The 19,276-nt window shown below is 36.3% G+C and overlaps 1 protein-coding gene across 1 annotated transcript in view; it reads left to right on the top strand.

Moving 5' to 3' along the window:
- LOC139695164 (zwei Ig domain protein zig-8-like) overlaps positions 1 to 19,276 on the top strand; it is a 593,972-nt gene that overhangs the window by 405,901 nt on the left and 168,795 nt on the right. Inside the window, exon 4 of the mRNA XM_071593824.1 lies at positions 16,142 to 16,587. Within this exon, the coding sequence (XP_071449925.1) occupies positions 16,142 to 16,587 (446 nt within the window). The remainder of the gene's footprint in view (positions 1 to 16,141; positions 16,588 to 19,276) is intronic.

Genomic DNA, 19,276 nt, shown 5'->3' with positions numbered 1-19,276 from the left:
CAATTTTCGTACATCTAAAATCTCTGTAAGTGGACAATAATCTGATTCAAGATCATCAGCGTTCTAAAACAGGGTCTACTGGTTCGCACTACATTTCATGTCATTTACATGTTAAGTAATTTAGTTACATGGTTAAAAAGAATAAGGGAGAGCATCAACGAAACTCTTTCACTTAAGAAGGAAAACGAGTAAAGTCAGACACTTTAGTTGCCCATTTCCCCTCTCTCCGGCGCTCTAAACGATAAGTGAACACTTAAGCAGCCATAGAATAAGAGTTAAAACGGTTCCGTATTCCCCCATGCTTCCTCATATCCGAAACTCACCCTGCGCCCTTCCCATCTTCCGCGCCATTTCCTCTCCTCTAAAACCCCACCCTCACGTCTGCTTCTGCGCCCTTAAAGCCGAGGTCCTCCCATCGGGGTTCTGCACGCTTCCATTCATCAAAGAGTGCCGTGGAATAAGCATTTTTAAGAGCACCTGCCGCAAAAAAATAAAATGTGTTACTGAAGGGTACAAATTCCAACTATTTATTTTGTAGAGAATGTTTTAATAATAAATATTAACTTCAGAGAATGTAAAATTCTAAAATATTTGAAGCGAAGAGAATTTATGTTTGAACTTCGTTTCCCTTTTTGTTGTTCTTTGGGCATAGGGTACATGCGAAGTATTTATTTAGTAAATTATTTTTATTTAATAATAGTTAGAAGAAGAATCTAAGTATGTTTACATATAACGATGGTATATACGTCTATTAAAAGTAAACGTAACTCGTGCTTAAATGAATTCTTTGCTGAATGAAAGGATGGAGTGAGGAAGTTAATAGCGCTTATTAAATTTAAAACTCTTCGTCTATAATATGAAACATATCCCTTATGCCACAAATCATACTTCACGACATACGCGCGTAACGTGTTCACTGTACTGCAAAAATACTTACGTTTAAGAGCCTTTCCACTTTTCAATGGTTACCTAGTATATTCCCGTCCTTCAACATTCTCCATCGCAGCAATTCAACTCATTCAAGGCTCAACCCAAATCATTAAAGAAATTTCTGCTCTCCATTCTTTCCTAGGAGGTCCGCGTTTCCTTTTTTCCGTTGGTGATCATACCAACTGACTCCTTGGCCATCTTTCCTAGTCCGTTCTATGAGCATCACCAAACCATTGGATTCTTTGAATTATTAATACCAATGATTCTTCCATGCTCTTTATTTGTCTAATTTGAAAGATATTCAAAATTAACGCTGGAAGCCTCAAGTACACAAATATTATCTCAGTTGTAATTGCATTCCGCTTATCCTATTAGTTTACTTTTGGGGGCTTTTTCACTGAAGATAGAAGACCTCAAAATATTTTAAACTGAATGTCAAAGAAGCCTACTTCCGATCATCGCTTGGACTGGGTGAAAAAACAATGAAATTATATCCTTTATTGCCGGAGCAAACAAGGTCACACAAGCAACACACAAAATTATTTAAATAAAGCCATACAGCTAATTACATCTGCTTAGGTAAGAGCTCTCCAGAGTACCCGCTGAGGCTCACAGAGCCTCCATCCCACACATCCGTGTACATGTATAGAGATCCATCCCGTAAGTTATCCTACACATCTACAAAGACATTTCGGCTATGTCAACCAATCGATTACCCCTATCGGTTAATTTCCATCAATTTATCATCCTGTTCATATGGTAACTATAATTAATACTCGTGTCATCTTGGTTATCTTAATTGATGATACGTGGTTGTGTAACCTACTGAGTAGAGGTTGTTCGTCGGAGGGTACCTGGTCAATAATAAACTTTTGGCTTTTGATTCCCAAACTATATAAAGCTGATACAAGGATACGTCTGATTAGTGTGTAAGATGAAATCTGATTAGTGTCTGATGAATTACATCAGGGTGAATGTTGAGTAAATCGTAAATCTAAATTGCCTAAAGGAATTTTTATTACCACGGTGGAGAATGAGGCAGAGTATTGAGTAAGCGAGAAAAAAAACTTCTCGGATTTCATTGGAAGTATGCTTTCCTTATGTATCTTCAGCTCCTTTTAAAAAATATCGTGGTTGATAAAACAAGATGATGCCAATGGAAAAATCATACTACTTTGCGGGAATTTGGTACAAACCTTAATGGTCATTCCACATCCAGGGCAAACAGAAACTGTAAAGAATTACTTGTGTGTGAGATTCTTTCAACAAAACTAAGTCAAGCAGGTCACTATGATTAGACAAATGTGAACTTCTCCAATTCAAATTTAAAACAGGATGCTTTAGTGAGGTTTTATTGATTTCGTTAATAACAGGAAAAACGATTCTTTAACTACCACTCTACTAATACACATTATTTACATTAACGACGAAAATATTTTACAAAAAAATCTAAATCATTTTTTAGTAATTTGCAAGTGAAAATTATTAGCATACGATTGTTTCTTTACAATGCCTGAGTTTCCTGCACACCAATAATTTTTAACAGATAATATCACCGCTTTTCTGAAACGAAATCTAAACCGAATGTAACAGGAGCAGTTGTCGGTGAAATACCATTATGTAAATAATAAAACCCTAACAATTCAATAGTCTGTGAAGTTTATAAAAACCTTGGTCCACGCTCACATCGTTTTACTACCCATTTATTTACGGGCAGTTTAGATACTACTACTTTATGTTGTCCAATGTTTCACCAGCGGAAAAGTTTCCCAACTGAATGCAACTGACTACCTTGTACGATGACCTTTTCAACTTTTGAGACTACATACTTACTTTTCAAGTTTCTTGCTACATACCTACTTACAATAGTAAGCTGAAACTTCTGTTACCTCTGTTTCAAAGAGTGATAGTCAACACTGACACCCTGATTTCATGGCCACTCAGAACACTTCTGTAGGGATCCCTTTTTCCCACTTCAAAAACCGGCTGGTTAATATCTTAAGCTTCTTGGGTTACACGACGTTCGGTTTTATTTGAAAAATCCCGCTAACAAACGCACAGATTCCACATGCATAGGACCATCAGTGCATGTCTCACACAATTGGTGATGGATTTCGAAGGGTGTTTAAACACGCAAGAAGAGAAAAAGTTAATCACGCAGTTTTGGCGTATTACTGCATTTTTAATGAAAATGCTTCTAACACCAATGGCAGCTGTGACGACGTTATGTATTGTAAAATAGTGCCATCTATATTCGGGGCCCATAAAGAATGCATGGCCATGGTTACTTTCTTCTGAGAGCAAAAAATATTTCTACTCAGAACTTGGAAGTGTATCGTATTTATAATGTGTATCACTAGTATTTGTATCACTAGTAGTAGTGTATCACTGTAATTTCTCATTGAGCACTGAGGGATAGCATTTAATATTCTAGTGTCTATGATAGTTATATCCATGGATTTCTTCTAATGCGGAGTATGTCATTATTGCCAACAATTTTTTTCTGGCTTGATAGGTCAGAGATGTGTTTTTTTTATTCCTTAATTTATGGAAATGAAGACTTTGGTTTCACCGAGTATTGTTATCTCGTCTAAATGGTAGTGTGAGTGAGAAAACCTGGATAAGTCAAAATGACAGCACACATTTGGTTTGTTGCGTACTTTATACGGCCATTATCATACTTATGTATATGAATATGACATAAATGGAGGTCTTAATGAACGATTTAAATAATATAATTAAAGTTACTTTTTCTATGGTTGTATCAGGAAAGAACAGTGGTTAATTTTGACTCCTTATCAACCGAGTTACAGGCAATTTTTCTATTCCTCCTACTTTCGGTGTCACGGTGGAGATAGCAAGAAGAAACCACTGCATTGAATTAACTACAACCCACACAGAATATTCATCAAAATAATCTAGATTTTTGTAAAATGAATCGCAAATGGAGATTATCACACGATATTCACCCGTTATGGGGAAATAACTATAAAAGATAAAAAATTGTCAGTTATGAGATCAAATCTTTGACGTTGTTCCCTATGGAGCCGCTTTGCCAGAACAAATCCGCTGTTGCATTATTGATAGTGCGAATTTAATGCAAACAAATTATGAGAAAGGTTAAATCATGCACCAAAAAGTACAATTTAAATGCTTTAAATAGATAAAGACAGATTACCTCTAAGTAGTCAATTTTTTCGAAATGGCTTTTATCACAACACAATATGATGAGCGATACGATCAAAAAAGTTGTATTTCTTAATTCCTAAGTCTTTTTATTTCATTTTCAGCGACTTTACTTTATCTCCAACCGCACATCCTTTGGAATACCTATTAGGTAGTCCATATCTAGTTGTTAAATCATAGATTACTAATTTTACGACATCAACATGATTATTTTGCCCCCATTTTGTCATGAATTAATATTTTTCTTAATTACTAGGGAATAAAATCAATTAATTCAAATTTAAAATTATTTTGGATACACAATTTACCATTCCGATTAACCGCGATCAATGCAATCCAAATGTCTTTACCAATTATAAATTTAAAATGGTGCCAAACTATGATTATGGAAATCTAAGCAATATTCATATCAATTAAAATGTATCAAAAGGTAAATTGTATTGGCTAATTTTCAACACAAAATTGTATATATATGATAGGAATATATTCAACATGTATGCATAAAAGAAGAGAATACACTCAATAACTTCATCGCATTGCATAGGTCGATAACTAAAAAAAAACATTGTATGATTTTATAATATTTTATTTTTCGCTACATGTCGCGGATTTTAGATGTTTTCACTTTCCGCAGAAATTTAAAGATCACTTATGTCCCCTAAGTCATAACGGTGAGAGAACTTTTAAAGAGACCCCTCACCCTTCCTTTCTTGCATATGCCTAATACCCTCCCCCGCTCAACACACCCGGAAAGAGAAGTCGAAAACGTTGCGCAAAAGCGGTAGAGGAGGAGGTCGCAATTTGCGGAGGAAAGGGGTGAGGAAGTCCCCGTAAAACCCACTCCACCTTCACCCCACCTTTAATGTTGCGCTGCGGTTGGCTGGAAACTAGGACGAGATTGACTGCCACTTGGCGCTCCAGCGAGGAGACTGACAAACAAACACGCAGGCAAATAAATGGAAGCCTCTCCCTACCTCTCAGAGAGGGGATGGGCTTCCCTACCCTCTCTGGGAAAACTACCCGTGCCCACCCCGACCCCCTTTTGACTCCCGACCTCTTCCTCGCCCTCCTTACCCAGCCCTCCATCCGCGTCCTTCACCCACTACAACACCCATTTCCTGCACCAATCTCCGATTCCCAACAAATCCTCTTCCAACTCCCACTAAACCACCTCAAAGATGGCACACACTCACAATCTAAATGGAGCCCAGGGACAGACAATTACTCACACATAAAGAGTCAATCATCACATTATTTAATTCAAAGTCAAACTGTAGTAATCTTAACCAGATGTAATTTTTAGAAAAGTTTGCGAATCCCAAATGTTTACACTCCAACATACTTTGCGTTATGTTGGAATTTTCTATTTCGCACAAAATCGTACTGACTTTTGCGTTAAATTGACCTTGATATTGCAGATATCTGAGGCAATCTGGGGCGATTTGGGTTCAATTTATCAGCGATAACTCTTTTTTGGTGATTAATTTTAACTTATTTGCGTTAGCAAGGAAAAATATGTTCCTTCATGAGTGCATATTTCGTGTCAAGTAGTAGTAAAATTGATTTCAAAGCAAAATGAGTCTAAAGAAAGCCACTTGGATTTAAAATATATCCATCTGGCTTAGATTGGAACTTTTACTTTGAACGTGAACTGTGTACTGGTATAGGAGAACATGGAAAAAATAAAATTGACGGAGAGATGGAAACAACGGGGAAGTATAAGAAGAAGTAATATAGAACTTTCCGGGGTAATTTGAATAAGACGGAGGAAAATTATGAAGCTATGGTGAACCATGGGCTTCTTGATTGAGACGAATAGTAGCTCTACAAAGGAACGTCAGCCCACTAGCTTCAATATTACAGCTTTGCAGACAAGCGCACATGGTACTGAGGAAGAACTAATCCCCCTATCCTAGATTTATAATTACCTAGACACTGCAAAACGTAAAGCTTGAGGTTATTTCTATCATTATAAATCAGTTAATCGCCCGATTTAATAATTTCATTTCTGTAAGGGGAGCTTTAACAGTGTGATTTAAGAGTCAATATTAAAGAAGGGCAATGCACGATTGAAAGGTAAAAATAGATATTTTGTACGTTATGAATTTTACTTAATGCTTGTAAGAAGATACTACTCACCCTGTAACATCAAAGAGTAAATACACGTCTTAAAATTTTAGAAAAGTCCTTCAAAATTAGCGCTCAAATAAAATATTTAATCATAGCGTTACCTTATATTGAAAGGTGAGACCAAAATGTGGAGTTCAGGTAAATTTACTATAAAACCAAACAAAATAAATATTCATTTTTCTTCCACAGAATTCAATACCAAAAGGAAAAACGGCCTCTCGTATCTTCTGGCCTAAGACGCTCGTGCCTCATGTTCTTTCGAGGCTCGTAGAGGAAAATGTATTTGAAGAAATACGTACAAAGTGTCAACCGCTTTCTCCTATAGGCTGTCGAAGAGATATGGGCTTACATACTGAGCAGAGCTCTTTTGTTACACTCTCAGGTCTTAGTACGATCTTATGAATTTCTATTACCCAGGATTTCAAGCAATGCCTAGCTCAGGCAAACCAAGTTATAATTTAGATAAAAACCATAAACATAGTAATTAACCTGAAGGTCTGTTTGGTAGGTGATGATAGAGTTCACCCAGTACTAAAGTGAACAGCGTATGAAAGTCACATATCTTAGTAGGGTGGCTAGTTCCTTTCCCTGTGCCGGTTATGGCTCCCTGGAAAGATCTGGAAACCAATAAATCACACAGTTTAGGTTCAGCTGATGGTACCCAAAGAGATTTGCATGCTCACGGGAATTGAACCCGGGCTCTCCGGTCAGTAGTCTAACGTCTACCTCTGGACTACCGTGACCCATAATTTGGATAATGCCCGGCGTTATTTGTCAATAAGAGAAGTCTAACGGTTAGGTTAGATTTTGGATGACTCCTCTGCCTGTGATCTGCTATATTTCATTAATTTGCTCAATATGACTTTAAATAATTATTTTAAAATGCATCACAATAACTCATCCACCAGAGCCACTTGAATCTTGCTCCTTAACCAATTGGTCTTTTCTTTTCCTGGAGCTTCTTCGTACATTACGTTCGCTATTCAGGTTTTTTCCTAATTTTTCTTGTGATACCAATCATCAACTGATTTCACTTTGAAAGAACTCCTTTTCCAAACGCAATTCTACTTTCAATGCCCTTGCTACTTTGCCCGACTTCTTCTAAAGCACTTCCTAAATATGTGAACTGCTCTGCCTAATCTATTTAATGTCTCCTATATTAAATTTTTATCTTAGCCTTCCAAGGTCTCTTGGAGAGACGCATACATTTCGTTTCCCGATGGCTAATTCTTATCCCAAATCTATCCAACTGACTCTACCATTGGCAATGCCCTCATTGTAACACTTTGGCAGACTAATTCACTAACACGTGATTTTCCTCAAACTCAAATAAATTAATCAACTCTCTAATAAATATTGATCCTCCGATTTTATTTGCCATTCTAGTCCTTCCAAATTTTTTTACCATTTTCTCCTAGTATGCATAGTTAAAAAGTACCGGTATAAGTGGGCAAACCTTTCTCAAACCCCTGCCCGACACCATCCATCTCAAATCTCCACCCATTACCTTCATCTGCGTAGCATGTGACTATATAGGGATATATGTTTCGGACAAGTCTTCTTCAAAAGTATACTCATGTATCCTGCTATACTATCATTAATTCTAAAAGATTGTTGGTTGAATTCTATCTCAAAATATAAAAAACAGATAATTTATGAATTCTGGTTGTATTCCTAATTTATTTCCATCAATTACCTCTTTATGTCTTTGGTATCACGTGAACGCCAACACTTTCGACACCGTCGGATGGCAAATAGCTTAATTGGACTAATAATTTGGACTTTATAAAACTATTAGAGAAATAAATCAAATATGTAGTGCTTAAAGGTTATGACAAGGCGCCTGAACGAAGGTCCCGTTGATGCAGGAAGCATACCACAACGGGCGGAGGCACTGACACTGGTGTGTTGATACCTTAAGGTGCTTTTATGAAGAATTTTTATTTTGATCCACAAAATTTTCCCCCAGGATATTTCTACTTATTTTTGGGGCAGACCTCGTAGATCTTTCGAAAAAATTACAGTTTATTCTTGTTTGCTTGAAAAAATATAACATGTGAGACTCGAGTTTTAAAAAAATTTTCTGTCGCAACTAAGTATATACATGAAACAATGTCGTTTATTTCATGTAATTTCTTACCAAGAATCATTAATAAAATCGTATACTTAAATTTCCGATGATTATTAACAACAGATGTCTAAGCTTTAGGTATACTATTTGCAATTAAGTATGCGCGGCATTTCTTTCGTAACAGTCAGTAAAATACATTTCATTCCGTTTTATCCTATAATAATAAGCCACTACTGTCCATTTATTTGAAGGATAACATATTGCTTATTGCAAAAGATCTCATATATTTATCGTTTGACTGTGTTTAAATCAAGAGAATTATAAACTAGGAACAGGTTGAAGAGACTTCTTAATGGCAAAAACTACGGTGGCGGAAAAAAAGTATTATATTGAGATAGTTTTCTGATTAATTTGAATGCCTTTTAATCTATAAATCATAGCAGAGGCCTATCCTAAAATTTTCTAGTAGTAGTAGTTTTTATGGGAGGCAACCGACGGCTAAGGTCATTTGCTCCATTAGGGATGGATGGGAAAAGAAGGGTGGAGAGAAATCCAGCGTCGGTATTATCCTACTCTTTTCAAATGGAGCCAAGAGGTTCACAGTTTAGCGTCCTATCCGATGGAAAAATGTTCAATACTTTTAAATATTATCTTACATATATACCCAATGCATGCAAATTTCTTGAAAAATCCTACCCCATGTAAAATCACCTTGAATAATAGATAATGGTCCGATGAAAATATTTATTTATGTCTAGATGATTGCACTTTTTAAGCTGTTGAAAAATATGTCAAAGAAGAAACTGGGTTTTTGAAATGTTTAAACAAAAATAATCATCATTCCAAAAAATAGTTTTCCCGTGGTTTTATATTTTCGTATTTAAAGCATCTCGAAATGCAGAAAGGTCAAAATATTCCCACTTTGACGGTCTATTTGTTTTACACTCCAGATACGAAAAGGCATAATCCACTTTACACTCACCCTTCCACCTCCCATGAGTCCTCTTCTACCGCGATTTGGAATTTGATTCCAGCAACACTCCCTCAGCTGCTCATCGCGGAATTCGATGCGATATATTCTTTCCCTTTGAGATTAGGGTGGTGTGCGCTCTCGACCGATAATTTCCATTTTGGCTCTATATCGACAAACACATTTATGCCCTCAACCGTATAGTGATCCTTGATATCTACATGAAATTGCTTGCGACTTTAATAGAGGGTAGCGACGTACAATAATAAAGGATTTCGATCGAATAGGTATTATCTCTCTCCGTTTTGTTTGTAAATTTAGCATGTTCCTTTTTCTCGACGACACTGTTTTATCCTATTATTTTGATCTCATACTTATTTACGAAAACAAAATATTTGCTAGGTTTAAAATATTTGCTCAGAAATATCTCATCTTTCTCACTTCCCATAAATTATCCCTAAATATAGGTTGCCTAAATATATTTCACACTATGATGATTTTCATCATATTGAAACAAAACATTAAACAGAGTAAATAAAATATTTTATAGGTTTGCAACAATTTGATTGCTGTAGTGTACATTATTTGTACTTGCCGTTAATTAACTATAGAAAACTACTGAGAGTGAATATCATTCCTTGGATTTTTACCATAAACTGATCTTTATTTATAAATATCCTCAGTATTAACTCTCTCTTTGTATTGAAATTAAAATCAAATAAAACTAAAGAGTATTTAAAAGTGATTATTACCTTGCTAAAATAATCGGTTAAAAAAACGGTTACAGTTACGCTAAGTCCTTTGGCGTTACCGTAACCGTTCGTATTAAACACCGAACTCTTCCCTTCATGATATTGATAATGACAAATCGAAACGAGTTGTATTTCATGCAAATATATATATATTTAAATATGTACGTAATACAACTCGTTTTGATTTGTCATATATATATATATATATATATATATATATATATATATATATATAAGTATATATATATATATATATAAGTATATATATATATATATATATATATATATATATATATAAGTATATATATATACATAATATCTTCGAAATGGAACGCTCTTCGGCGACACACAAATATATAAAAACACAGATGTAGATTTTTAGAATATAGAGACACAAAGAAAGGACACTCAAAATTTGTTATTTTACGTTTCGACAGCACGGCTGTCGTCTTCAGAATCAACGATTCTGAAGACGACAGCCGTGCTGTCGAAACGTAAAATAACAAATTGTGAGTGTCCTTTCTCTGTGTCTCCATATTCTAAAAATCTACATCTGTGTTTATATATATATATATATATATATATATATATATATATATATATATATATATATGTGTGTGTGTGTGTGTATGCGTGTGTATGCATAAACATACAAACTAATATATATATGCAATAAACCTAGGTTAGATTATTCACGACTTGAATTTCTTTTTATGTGTTTGTGTTAATCTAAAAACTACCTTAAAATCTTACTTGCAAGTACAATTTCACCTAAAAATAGACAGAAATATAATTTAAAATCAGAGTTTTATTAAATTCAAATATTTGCTGCTGGTTTGCCGGATAAGACAGAATAATAGTTTTAAAGCACAAATATTGAACGAAATCCCACATATTAATTATTAACTTACGTAAACCATCAAAATAATTGCAGCCAACATTTCGCGCGTAATCTAAAGTTTACTCCTAAAAACGCGAAAAAATGGGACGATTCCGATGATAACAGCTTCCCTCTTTTAACGATCCGGCATATCGCCTATTAACCTAGTCCCTATAGAACAAGTCTGATGCAGAATTTCTCTCTGGAACAATGTAAATGCAAAAAAATAATATGAAAAATGAGACAGTATGTTACAAGATGAGTCCTCGCCCTGTATTTTTTTTAACATGCTTTCAGATGTGTCCATTTCCTTCCCGCCGGGTCATTGTGCAATACAGCAGGGAAGGCATGCGGGGGTGGGAGGCAAAGTCTCAGAGTGCTGTCGAGGAGTGGGAGAGGCGTCCTTTGATATGAGCCTGTCCTGTGGATTCGCATAATGAACCCGGGAACATGCTTTGGCGCAAGCACTCCCACCCAAATTGGCCTCGCGGCGCCTGATGGGGGCGAGGTGTCGCTGTCGACGAAGGCATATATCCCCCAGACACTCAATGGGCGGATTGGGTGGGAATGAACCTTGTTTCCATAGTAACCTGTAGTTTGGAGAAATATGGCAGGAATTTAAGGGTGCGACGGGGATTTAGAAGAAAAACAACGAAAGCGGGGTGTATTAAATATACATCAGAATAAATATATGCAAAAGCTAGGCCGAGAAGAAAGGTCTTTGTCAAGAGATAAAAGGAATGACTTTGGCCCAACATGCAAAAAGGATGGATATCACGTGAGTGATACAGCGTAACGCCAAAATACTACATGGACTTTCGTTACTTCTCTTCCCATCAAATGTGAAATCGTGGGTGAAGACTAAGTGAACCTCGCTATAGTTTATTAACTCGTACATTTATAGTTGCTCAATTTCTTTCTCCGAGCTGACCTGTGCATACTTACTGTATAAAGAACAAATGAAATCAAGCGATTCATTAAAAAAGTAGAAATTCATCATTTTAAGCAAAAGAAACCCTATTTAGATCATCCACACATTTCTTGGATAACCATGAATCATTGAAAAACTCTCTTCTCTTTACTATCTGATACTATTGAGAGTGCCAGGAGTTTGAATGATACATTACTGTATGCAAACAGTGTTATACACACCTTACCTAATCAGGAGTCTAATATTCTCAGACTTTCAAATTATCGGCTTCTGACTTAAAGGCCTGAGTTGGAACCCGGAAGACGTGTCAGATGACCCAAGGCTTAATCCGGCGTTGTGTCATTTTTTAGGCGCTATTTATTCTCACGAAACCGAAGGTGTTGCCGATAAAATAAAAAACCCCCTACATGGTATTGTAAACTTCGCCGGCTGGAGGATTTATTACGTGCTGAGGACATCCTCGCCTATTCAACTTTCAATTACTTCCATACACACTTTCATAAATAACGGCTGGAGTGCTAGTTTAATGCTAACGGTTTGATAAAAATTATTGTAGTAACATTTTCAGACGACAAATCAAATGAAGGAGTGACAAACTCTCCTGTTTGTTAAGATTATGAATATTTTTTAAGTCTAAATGTTTTATCGAATAGGAACCTTGGTAAAAATGAGCGTAAAAATATGTTAATCAAAATAAATAAAACATAATCAGCCTACTTATGGCTGTTACATTAATTTTTTCAAATTTGGAAAGTAATAGAAAATGACAAATGCAAACTTTTACTATATTTAACACAAAACCACGGTTCGACCTCATAAAAGTTATATTTTCGTAAGAGTGATAAATTACTACCTTTCTAATGTGGATTTCAAGTACTCTTGATAAGATTAGCTGGAGAACATATTTTATAATTAATTGGACGAAAAAGCAATAATTAAACCAACACTCTCATTTAGATAATAAGCAAAAAGTAGTAGAAATCAAGAATTGACGACATGCCATTTATGATGATAGGAAAGTAATGTAGAATACAAACTTTAAGTCTCACAAAAAATATATTTATTTTTTACTCGTTCATTTTCCCAGCACTTCAGTACTGATTCTTGGAGATTTCGCATGTAGTGAAATAACTATTTGAAACACGAACACATTTGTGTAACGAAAAATCTGTACACTGTGTTAGTTTCACAATAAATTCTACTTTCAACTATAAAATTATTTACATTCGAAGAATGTCAACTCATGGCATTAGTTGCAAAGAAGCTACAGATTACTCAAATAAAACGATTGTTTTTCTTTAATTTTGCATCCACTGATTGAATCTTCAAATTTAGCAATTTAGATCCTGTTCGCTTCAATTAACGTTCACAGAGGGTACTTTAAATGCCATAGTTCTATGTTTGAAACATGCTCTCCTTTCCATTTTAATAGAAAATTCGAATCTTCGTAGCTTGCAGACCAGATGGACTGATGTATTGGGTCAAGGACAAAATTTTTCAAGACTGAACGCTGAGTCCTTTCGCGGACGTGACGCGCACAGCGTTGATACTGTGGTTTTCCAACGACCATAAGAGTCCTTGTCTCGCTTCCCTTCATGAGCCATTTCCTCCAGCTCTTGTGGTGTCATTGAGAGAAATGCTTGTACCCCTTTTTATGATACCACTTCAAAGCACGGACCTGGTATTTGAAATGAAAGAAAAGTAACATATCGTTCTAATTTCTTTTTTTTTAGTCCCATCGCCACTATGGTCTTTAGGGACGATGTAGGTAAAAAGAGCTGGTGCTTCGTCATTTCAGTACTTGTGGCTTCTGCCTCTCGCTTCACTAACAAGGACCATCCACAAAAATTTCTTCTATGAATGAATCAAAAGCGACAGCGAGTGCTCAAGTATACATGCAACATGGTGCGAAAATATGGCCAATTGGATTCCTCTGAAATAATGTATTTCTTTTGCTAAATTCGTTTATTAAAAATACTTTACTTAACCGAAATTAATTTTCATGGAAAGGGGAATTCGTTTTTTTGACTGAATATTTTAAAAGAGGGATAAGTGTTGAACAGCAAACATGGCCACCCTTCGATCCCCGACAACTTCCAGGCTTGAGGACTCTGGTTAAGTAATTACTGAACATATATATCATAGAGTGACCTCATCCTTAGAAACTGGCCATTCAAAATTGCCAATTATTTCATCCTGCTCAATCAATATATAAATAGTAAAATTTTTAACCATTATAGTCTCATTACATAAATGTAGGCATAAACATTATATTCGGTCGTTATTAATTATTTGAATCGATATATAACTTGATTTATGCAATGCAGAAGCATGACACCCTCGTTTCCTTTTTCTAAATTTCGATGATTTACTTCCACGAAATTCCAGAAAATGTATCGCAGATCCTGATATGTCCGTAGGAAAACTTGGAATATAATTGGTGAACCAAATAGATTTCACGTAGGATAATGTTTCCTACAGATGAACTGGATTATAACAAAACTAAGCGCTGAAAAATTTCTCATTTTCAGAGAGATTTCCACTTTAAATGCATTAGCCCATGATAACTCGCAGTTAGGCTTTTAAGAAGGCCAACTTGAACAATTATGTATTATGTTTAGCATATAACTGATTACTAGATGAAAAATGGTAAGTGATTGAAATTAGAAAACTAAGGACAGATGTAGGTTATACTAATCTGTATTATTTATAAGCGAGGAGAATTGCCCCTGGCAAGTGAATTGGAGTAAAAAGGAAAGTAAACGTAAATAAATTAGGACACCAAATAAAGTCGTATTCGTCAAATATTAAAGTACGATCACCTTAGGAAAACTAGACCATTAAGAAAATTAAGTGTTAAAAGACTGAATTTGTAAGCAGTAGGTGAGGGAGAAAATCTATTTTAGCTCATGGGTAAAGAGTGTCTACACAAAAGACCAACCGATCTTCAAAGATAACAAGGGTTCGGCGACAACGTTTTCCTAGGCTTATTATTATTTACCATCCAAAATAGAAACTAAGGCACAAGATAAGGCAGAATCTTTCATATAAAATTAATCTTCAGTTATAAAACGGGTGCGTGGATTAAATTTCGGACAAATTTAAGGAGTACAGTAATCTTGTTGATTAAAACCTCTGCTCTTTAAATTTTATATTAACGAAGGAATAAGTGTGGGAAATTAAAAATGGATTAGAACGCCAGTGAAAGGAAAGACAAGTATACTGCAGGTTGAACTAAGGAAACATATGGGGTTGGGGATGGTACAGATATGTTTGAAGCGTAAAATGAAGACAAGAGAAATAGGTAATAGCAGGTAATACGATAGGTTATAGACCTGCCTGTAACCACTTCTTACATTGCTTGCCCAACATTTTCAAGAGAAAAGTATAATATCAAGAGATTTCAATTAAATCTGGACCTAAATTTATAAATTCAAGATTAATGCTTCCCCATGAAAGAATAGTTAAGAATAAAAATTTTATTACAAATATAATAATGAAAAATATATTAATAATTTTGAGAAGATAATTATACTTCTCTTACTGAATGAAAAATACATAAATAAGGTATAGAACATGATTTACACAGGTATGGAGACTACAACTTGGCAAGTAGCTTTATTCGACTCCTCAGTCCCCCAAGTGGAGAATACTTTTGTAGACTTCACAGGACATTTGCATGATTGATGCATGATGTGATTGCATAAAATGCAAGCTCCACCGATGAGAGAATGAGAGCAGTACTCTGATATTCTGAGCAGAACAGATCTGATTATCTCATCTAGCTTCCAGGACAAACCCGAGTCCAACCCTTATTTAGAGCCAAGATATTTTATTAGACCATTAATCGTTCAGTTAACCAATACTTAAAGCCATTTTGTTTTCATGGATAGTCTATTGATCGGGGATTGTTTTTGTTAAATAGTTGCAAACAATTAAAACTACGGGTAGCCCGTGCAATAAAATCCTATTTTACCATGCTGTGTATCCTGATTCGATTTCTCTAGCTTTCGCCATTATACCAACATTTGAAATACTGATTTCTTTCCTTATTATCTTTGTCTATTTATTTTTCTTACTCCTATTTTAGCCTTGGATATTTCTAAACTTATCTCAATAACTCATTCAATCATTTATTCTTTTTTGAAATTTTTAGCTTCAACATCATCTCTTTCCCTAACGTTGCTTTTTTTAGGACTGGTCGACACATTGTATGAAGTCTCAACGTGAGCAACGTTTGATGCCATCATCGTATTAACTCAACATTTCTTTCTTTCCCTCTACTCTGCAGACACTTCACTGAAGGAACTCACATCCCACACGCCGTCTCAAGCGCCTTTCTTCCCGACAAAGCCCCACACGGTGGCGGCCCAGGAGCCTCCCTCGGGGGCCCCCAGGGTTCTACCGCCCCCGGCGGCGGCAATGGCCTCGGGGACCCAGTCGCCACCCCCATCACCGGGGTCCCGTGGGGATCGTCCGCAGGGGCGGCGCATCCCGGGGAGGCCGCCGCCGCCGACCGTCCCTGCATACCCCACCGCACAGGGCGGCCGCACGGACTCTCCCATGCTCGGCTACATATTCGACGCACACTCAAGCCTCAAACAGCACCATCACCACGACCACCGGTGGGGACCGCACTTTGAGGGCGTCGAGGCAATCAATTGCACCAACATCACGGTCCAGGTTGGCAGCACGGCTTCACTCAACTGCAGAATAAGCCTGCTACAAGATAAGACGGTGAGTGGGATTGCTTCTTGCCTTAGTCCCGTTTACTTTCAATTTAAAGTCATCCGTCCTTTAATCGTAGACAGAACAAAAGTTTCTTTCTCGCAGTGAAAATGCTGATCCTTTTCTATGCACACAAGAAGACTTAGCATATACGAGCAGTTTGTGATGATTAGTTTTGAGATGAGATTTTCTAATAGCAACCCATATGGTATACATTACCTAGGGTTAAATTAATTCAAAATTTTACACCAATGCTCAAAAAATAAAATAACGACCACCAAACTTGACCAGCGTGACAACGCGCATTTATTGATATTTTGTGAATGAAAACACCTCGGTGAACTAACTGCAATAGGTGACCAAAACAGATCGAAAAAATCTTTTTCGATCGGCTATGGAATAAGCCTATTCATTTCCATTTCACAATTTAATCTTATCTCCTCGCATTTCTTCCCATCCAAAAACAAAAAGCGAATTACCGAACGAAACAGCTCTTCTTCCATCTTAGCGAAAATCACGAAACACGTCTTATTCAGATGGCTGCCAAATCCAAACTAACCTTTAAATCAGTCTGAATTTTGTTTCACCGTCGTTTGATAGAAGTCAGCACACGATGATAACATAAACTTCCCTCAGGAACGCCCTTCGTTGTCAAACACGGGTACCTATTGAACCGACCTCGTAATTGTTGATATTTAGCCGTTAAGTCAGGTGTGTTAGAGGGCGGAATTGAAGAGGGATTTACAGTAGTACGCAGTTTCAGGTTGTGTTTTTGGTCGGAGGTTGGAGAAATTGTAAATACCTTATCCATCCAAACCCTGCCTTCACCGGTAGAATATAACAAACGTATGCTCGAAACAATGGACTTACTTGCCTCTCCCAACAAAACGCAGGACGAAGTTCTACAGTAAAATACACCCCTTTTCAGTGGAGCATACTTCCTTCCTCTGTTCACAAGGTTCATCATGTCTTCACTTTGACTAAATTAAATAGCTTTTACAATTATTAATTTTAATGTCAACAATATTATGAGGTAGTTTAGGCTAAAAGTAATAATATAGCAAAAATTCAGCCAAGGTTATGTTAATTAAAATGTCTCCTCTTAAGATAAGACCAAGATTTATGCTGAACACAGATCGGACCACGATGTAATTATTTTCCTCTCCTAACGAAACACTATCTCACATCTAAATTGCATTCCACCTTTCTTCAATTCCGCATACTCATCTCCTTCCTTCATCCAGTCTAATATGCCTATCCGATTCCTACCTCTTCCTGGTTTGTTTAACGTTCTCCACTCCATCACATTCTTCAACGTCCAACGCTATGCTCTGTGTTAACATTTCCTACCTTCTTTTGAGTTTTCCCAGGAATCCTCCCTCTAATTCTACCATGCCTAGGACTTACTAATTTTTTTCTTTCCTTTTCACTTCTTTAACATCCTTTTCCACACCTAAATTTGAAAAGCCTCCTATCTTCGGTAATATTCTTGTCTCAATGGCCATGTGTCCACATTGTAAGAAACCATGCTCAAAATCAAATTTTGACAAGCGTTTTCATAACATCTTTACTCATTGTCCCCGTCATTAATTCCTTCCTTGCGAAAGATTCTTTGGTTGACGTAATTCTTCTTCTAATGTCCCCATTTCTTTGACCATTTTGGTCCAAAACGCTTCAGACTAAGGCAAACTGCTCCAGCTGCTCAAGCTCAAATGGAATCCTATCCTAATATTTTACTTAAATCTCCCCTAACCCGAAAAAAGCACAACCTTGGTTTCAATTACAATTATCACACCCAATACTCATCGCTCCGACTTTCCAAATGTGCTCAGCATTACACGCATTTCCCTAAATGACTGACTTCATTAAGCTTGATTAAATATTAAAACATTACAGCTTTTATATTTTATAATGGGAAAGCATGCAAAAATTCGTTTTCAAAATTATGCTGATCTTTATGTCACACAACTGGACACAGGTCGATTGAGGCACAGGCACTCGATGCGAGTGTTGTATCATTTTATCACCTTAAGGATTAAAAATCAAATACAAGTAAAAAGACTTAACTGAAATATATTTGAGGCACGCAAATTAGGTTATTACACCGAGACCGTGATCTCGCTTTACTTGGGACTAATTTTTAAGTCCTCACCTCAATTTTTATTTAAATAGCCGCGGCTAAGGTTGATAATTAATTGGCCACTGTAAGATTTGACTACAAATGGTAGTGGTCCACGGTGTATTCCTCTTGAATCAGATACGTGATGGTAAATTGAATTGCATGTCAGAATTGTTTTCTGTATTTATATCTCATGATTAGTAAGTGAAAACATCTGTTCGTGTTCAATACATGCCTGTTGTGAATACACCCGCTGCCTCGCACCTTCCCGGTGGTTGCTAGGAGCTATGTAGATGTAGACCAGATGAATTTCTATAAAAATGATTTTCTTTTGAATAAACTTAATGCTGATTCCGAATGATTACCGTATTCTTAGCAAGTGAATTGTCTACTTCCAAAGGAATAGCTATGTGTACGTAAAACAAAAATTATCAAATCCACTAATATTTCGGTCTCCTTTGTGATAGTGAAGGCAAAGAGGAGGAAGGGAATTTGTCAGTTCAAGTGATTTGGATACAATTCAATCTTAAAATAGACCGCTAAATTTGAAAATGAGGATATAACCCTTAACCTTCGGAC

This window comes from Hetaerina americana, unplaced genomic scaffold (genome assembly GCF_022747635.1).
Source record: "Hetaerina americana unplaced genomic scaffold, ioHetAmer1.1.p SCAF_6, whole genome shotgun sequence".
NCBI lineage: Eukaryota > Metazoa > Arthropoda > Insecta > Odonata > Calopterygidae > Hetaerina > Hetaerina americana.
The sequence above is the reverse complement of the archived record's forward strand: the minus strand, read 5'-3'. Positions and strand labels throughout refer to the sequence as shown.